Source organism: Kryptolebias marmoratus, linkage group LG23 (assembly GCF_001649575.2).
Source record: "Kryptolebias marmoratus isolate JLee-2015 linkage group LG23, ASM164957v2, whole genome shotgun sequence".
In the NCBI taxonomy this organism is placed as follows: domain Eukaryota; kingdom Metazoa; phylum Chordata; class Actinopteri; order Cyprinodontiformes; family Rivulidae; genus Kryptolebias; species Kryptolebias marmoratus.
Genome location: NC_051452.1, coordinates 3,788,037 through 3,793,395, shown reverse-complemented (window position 1 = coordinate 3,793,395; position 5,359 = coordinate 3,788,037). Strand labels below are relative to the sequence as shown.

Here is a 5,359-nt window from a genome sequence, read left to right as displayed (position 1 = left end):
TATATTTTTGTTTAAAAACGCATAATTTCTTGGTTTCATGTTTTATTGATGAGATTAGCAAACCATTACTTTCTGTTTTTATTTACATTTTGCACAACATCCCAACTTTTTTGAATTAATAATGGATGTTCAACACTTTGGAGAGTAATCAGCAATCTGAATATTTCATGAATGGCACCCTAATAAAAAATAAATCCCAGGTTGATTTAATTATTAACATTCTTCTGTTCACTTTCCATCTCTGTGGCCTTTTCTCCATTTTCAGACCTAATAATAGTTCTATTAGTGGCCTGATTTTACATTTTTAGTTGTCCTCTTGGCTCCTGAGTTCAACACTTTGTCAAAGTGATAAAAACTCGTCCCGTCAGACAGAAATGCTTTTATTTTCATGCTTCCGTTTTGGCCACAAGCAGATAAACTAAGTTTACGTGTCGAGTTTCAGGTTTGAAAACGTCCTGTTTGTGCCAGAAACGCTGTGTGAGCGCAGCCAGGCAGCGGGGAGGCTTTGCCCCGCCCCCCGCCGCCGCCCGTCCTCCAGCGCCATGACGTTTATTAGCTGTTGGCTTTTCCTTCTGCTCACACAGGTGGAGGTGCTGGAAGCTGAAAAAGTGACTCCATCTTCTTCTTCTTCTTCTTCTGACTCAACGAAGCAGTAACCATCCTTCCACACACTTTATTATGTATCTGACTGTATTATTTGTTCAATAAATGCTCAAAATGTGTCATAAATTGTGTCAACTTCTTTTGAAAATCTCTACAAGTTGAAGGAAACTCGTGACTCTGTGCTTTACAATAAAAGTCTGGTCAGAAATAAACTATTCCTCTAATCCGAGGTCCGTCAAAGAGCTGTCTGCAGCAGGTAAGATATTGTTTATAACTAAGACAGATTTTTCCTCCTGTTCCACCATTTTCATCCAATTTTTGACTCAAAGAAAAGACGTCAGGTAGCATCAAAAGATTCAAACTCGGCTCTTGTGTTTTTGATTTCTTTCTGTTTTGGTGGAATCTTCAGTCCGTCACTCGACGCTTTTAAATCCAGAAAGTTTCTCGCAGCTGTTGCTCCGGCTCGACTCGCCCAGAGACACATGGCGTCGGCTCTCCCAGCACCTGCGAGCCAGGCGAGATGTTTGAAGGCGTGCCCCTGAACGCCTCGCCGCAGCGAAGCTCCAGAGACGTTCAGGGGCCGCCGCTGAAGCGCGATTAAAACGCTCTGGAATAATGCACTTAACGCAGAAATGAATTTATAATGTTTGCTCCTTCTGCACCCGAGCAGCACGGCGACTACATTTGTCCCCTCTTGTAAAAGCGTCCTGTTTGCAAAGATGTCGTCCATCTTTGTGCGCGCTCGTCTGTAAAGCAGGTTTGAAGGATCGGAGTGAGGGCTTCTGGATCCAGGCTGTGTCGGTGTCTCTGTCAGGAACTCAGGAGTTGTTGTTTCTGTTTGGCCTTCCAGCCCTTATCTTTGTCTCTCAACACTTTCTGTTCTGAAGTCACCAGGACTTTTTGTTCTCTTGTCAGAAAGTTTTATGTTCCAGACTGTTTGTGTCCATGAGGCCTGGTGGTGTTTTGAACTTGGGTCTGTTAACGGTGTGACAAGTTGCAGATCGATGCTTTTCAGGTCAAATTCAGCAAAGTTATGAAATGTTTCTCAAGGAAAAGTCCAGATTATATTTGAATTTCTCTTTTAGAAACATTAAACCGACCTCGACAAAAACAATGGTTTTATGTGATTTCTGTCCCTCTCTCTGAGACGTCTCCACCCGTCCACCTCCTGAACAAACTGCTCCAGATGTCTCAGGTTGGAAGGGTTCCTCCTCCAGATGTTCAGCAGGGCTCGGTGTTCGGTTCTGACCCATGACCCATGGACTGAGACCAAGCTTTCAGGAAGCCTTGATAGTCTTCAGGTTTATTGGGGCTGTGGGCACAGAGCTCCAGTTTTGTCTCATCTGTCCAGAGGACATTCTTCTCTGTATGGATTCTTCTCTGATGCCTTTTTTGATTTGGGTCAAACAGATTGACTGATGACCTTTGACCTCAGAGTTCTCCTCTAATCTCTTTGGAAGTTGTTCTGGTTTCCGTACAGATTATTCGTCTCTTCAAGTTGTCATCAGTGTTCGTCTTGTGGACACGTCCAGGGACGTGTCTCCAGTCCTCTGTGGACATCCAGCTGCTTGGAGCCTTTAACATGTCGATCATTTTCTGTCTAAGCTCCGGAGACGACTCTGTCCTCCATGTTCAGTGAGGTACACACCATGATGCCAAACAGCCCTGTGACTACACCTGCGGTTAAATTAGTTTAATCCTTTTCTCGGGGTACCAAGTCGGTTTCATTCCTTTATTTTTACTGATTAATTTGGTTGAATTCATATATATAATATTTATTTTCTTTTTGTCACCTTTAAATGCTCTCAGAGATTTTTTCTTTCTTTAATGAAAGCTTTAAATTCATTCATGTCTGTTTTAGAAGCAGTTTATTGGATTTTCTTTGCCATCTTTCAGATGAAGCTGTGGTTCCCGCGCTGCAGTGCGCCTGCCGGACGCTGCGCTGCGCAGTCGGCGCTGGGCTCCTCCCCCTCCCTCTCTTCCTCCCCCTCCCTCTCTTCCTCTCTCTCCTCTCGGGCTCAGCAGCTCTGAAAGCGAGGAAAGGAGGACACTCCGATTCGCGGCTGTGACACTGAGCGACGCTCACCATCCTCAGCCCCGACGCCTCCGCCCCGGACTCCGTCCTCCCCGCCGGAGCCGTCCGGTCGCTTCACTCCCTCCTCCTCCTCCTCCTCCTGGGCAGCAGTGTGCTCCCTGGATGCCGGATGAACGGTCGGGGAGTTGGGACAAGTGTGATCTGAAGGCTCTGCGTCCTCGCTGCGTCCAGCCGGAGACGTGGACGATAATGGAGAGGACGTCCCTCTGTCTTCCTGTTGTTCTTTTACTGATGCAGTGTAAGTGGAAACTATCTGTCTGTCTTTGTGCTCGTGTAGTTTGGATGATTTTAATCTCTGATCCTGATTTAGATTAAGACTCAGACAGTTTAATTCTTTTACACCTGCAGGTTTATTGTTTAATAGTTCCTTCTGTTCATTGGAAACTTATGCATTTAAATCTGAGAGGTCAGTGGCTGGACCAGCAGCAGAAACTTCCAGCTGGTTTTTCCGGGTTGTTACCATGAGACTTGAAGTTTTGGGAGGTGGATTTTAAACCCCGCCGCCGCCCGGTGTGAGACGCCGACCTGTCAGGTCATCAGGTCAGAGGCTTTCAGTCTCATCAGGCTCGCTGACAGCTGTCAACACTTTAACACACACACACACGCAGATACCGTATCAGAAAATCCCAGAGCCAATGTTCTGGGTGTGTCTCCGACATCTCCCCATCTTATCAGCCTCTCCCACACGCTGTCTGCCAGAGACAGCTGTTGCTCGCATACAGTCAGGCTTTGTTCGGACTGAACACACACACACACACACACACACACACACTCAGAGTCAGCTTCCTGTTTGCCTTCCTACCCACACAGCCTTGAAACGTGTGCCCTCGGCTTTATCTCCATCTCACAGCCAGACAGGACGTTTTCCCTCCCTTGTTAATTTGAATAAGAGCCTTAATTAGAGCTGCGCCATGTTTCTGACCCGGCTCGGCCCAGTTTAACCCCCCCCCCCCGTAACACTCTGTACAGACCACATAATGAGAAAGAAGCTGCATGCCAAGGTTGGAGCGTGCCATCCTTCAGATTTTCATTTCTGCTCAGGAAAGACGGTGGCTGTCCCTCTGAGCGTAAAGCTGTCACAGCGTTCGCTCGATGTTAATGTCGACGCTAACAGAGCATCTGATGCTGGATCTGTCCGCTACTGGAGACCCGCGAATAACGAACCAGGACCTATAGAAACACTTTCCCCAATCTGTGACATCGGCGGATTCCTGAACTCGGGGTTATTTCTGGATGCAAACGTTGATAACTTTAACAGGATGCTGCTAATTGGACTCGATTCCCTTCCTTTTTTTTTCTCGTTCAGAAGGCTCAAACCCAGCGCAGATGGTGGGATGGAAGCTGAAATAACTACTTCTGTTACGCTCTTTATTTTTGGCGATTGAGGCCGCACGTGAATATTAAAACTCTGCACAAACCGGCTTCCTCCCAGCTCCTCCGAGTCGTTTATTCCTCCCGACTGCATCCAGAGTTGGAGGTCGGAGGAGCGGCTGTGGGGGAAAGCCGCCGTGTTGAGGAGCCAGTTTTGACACCAGTGTCACTTTATTTCCCCACGTTTGACCTAAATTCACGCAGCCCCAGTGACTCGCCAGTCCCATTTGAGACCTGCTCTATCTTTTTGTCCTGAGGTTTGATTCGATTTGGGCACCAAAACAAGCAGAAAATGTCTCCGTTCGGTCCTCGTTCTTCACACTTTGTCCTCAAAGCGACACCGAACACAAATGGTGATAATTTATTCTGACAATCGGCCTTTTGTTCCTTGGTTAAACGTATCCATACTCACAGCGGTGGGCTAAAAATACTCCTTACATAATTGGAAGTATTTGCAACTTTAATTTTAACCGTGTGTGTGTGTAAGCTACATTTCTGTCAGCAGAGATCCTGTTTCTCTTTGTTTGTTTGTTTCTTGCATCTCCTGCAGTTTATAAGCCAATCAGAACGTTCAGCTCGTTAAGCTCGTTAAGGACATCAGGGCTCTGACCTCTGCTGTTGATATCTTCTAAGAGTTTCAGCAGATTGGTTTGTAATGCTGCTTCAGCGTATTTCCACCTGGAAACTTCATTTAAAGTTGAATTAAAACACAAAACATTCAGCTGTGACTGAATGACGCAGCATTTTCATATCTTGTTTAGTTTTTTTATAATCTCGGTTTAAAGTAGGTGAATATTTGGGTCTGATGCGTTGCCGTGGCGACGTTCAGGTGTGACATCACGCCTGTGTGGGTTTCTGTGTGTGTACTTTCAGCTTTGTTCTGATATTTCAAGGTTGTTAAGTTTTCTTATCCTGATTCGAGGTGTGTTTGATTCTGGTTTTTCAGTTCTGTTCAGCTTTTGGGATATTTTCAAGGTTACCAGTCCCTCCAGGATTTCACGGGGCACTTTCCTAAAAGTTGCAATTTATTTTTACTAAAATCAATAAAAACCATAACTTTTAATATCTAAACCAAAAATCCTTCCTAGTTTTGTAAGATAATTCCCAACAAACATTGACATTCTCAAAAGGTGCTCTATTTGAGAACTTTGATAGCTTCTAAACTGACATTCATGAGCATTTCTGGATTGTCCCTGGTCTGCAGCTCTCCTCACATGTTTTGCAGACACAAAGTGTTTGTCGATGCGTTTATGTTCCATGATTACACTGCAGGACGTGCAAAACAGCTGC

At 45.5% G+C, this 5,359-nt stretch overlaps 2 protein-coding genes across 3 annotated transcripts in view; both read left to right on the top strand.

The window, feature by feature from the left end:
* The window catches only part of LOC108248767 (junctional adhesion molecule 2A-like), a gene marked incomplete at its 5' end in the record, with an annotated part of 10,049 nt that extends 7,345 nt beyond the window's left edge, over positions 1-2,704 (top strand). The window contains one exon of the mRNA XM_017437740.3: positions 2,500-2,704. Coding sequence (XP_017293229.2) covers positions 2,500-2,672 — 173 coding nt within the window. The remainder of the gene's footprint in view (positions 1-2,499) is intronic.
* Positions 2,705-2,768: 64 nt separating this feature from the next.
* LOC108248773 (junctional adhesion molecule 2A) overlaps positions 2,769-5,359 on the top strand; it is a 10,321-nt gene continuing 7,730 nt past the window's right edge. For both annotated transcript variants that reach the window (XM_017437749.3, XM_017437748.3), the window contains exon 1: positions 2,769-2,936. In XM_017437749.3, coding sequence (XP_017293238.1) covers positions 2,801-2,936 — 136 coding nt within the window. In that variant the 5' untranslated portion in view covers positions 2,769-2,800. The remainder of the gene's footprint in view (positions 2,937-5,359) is intronic.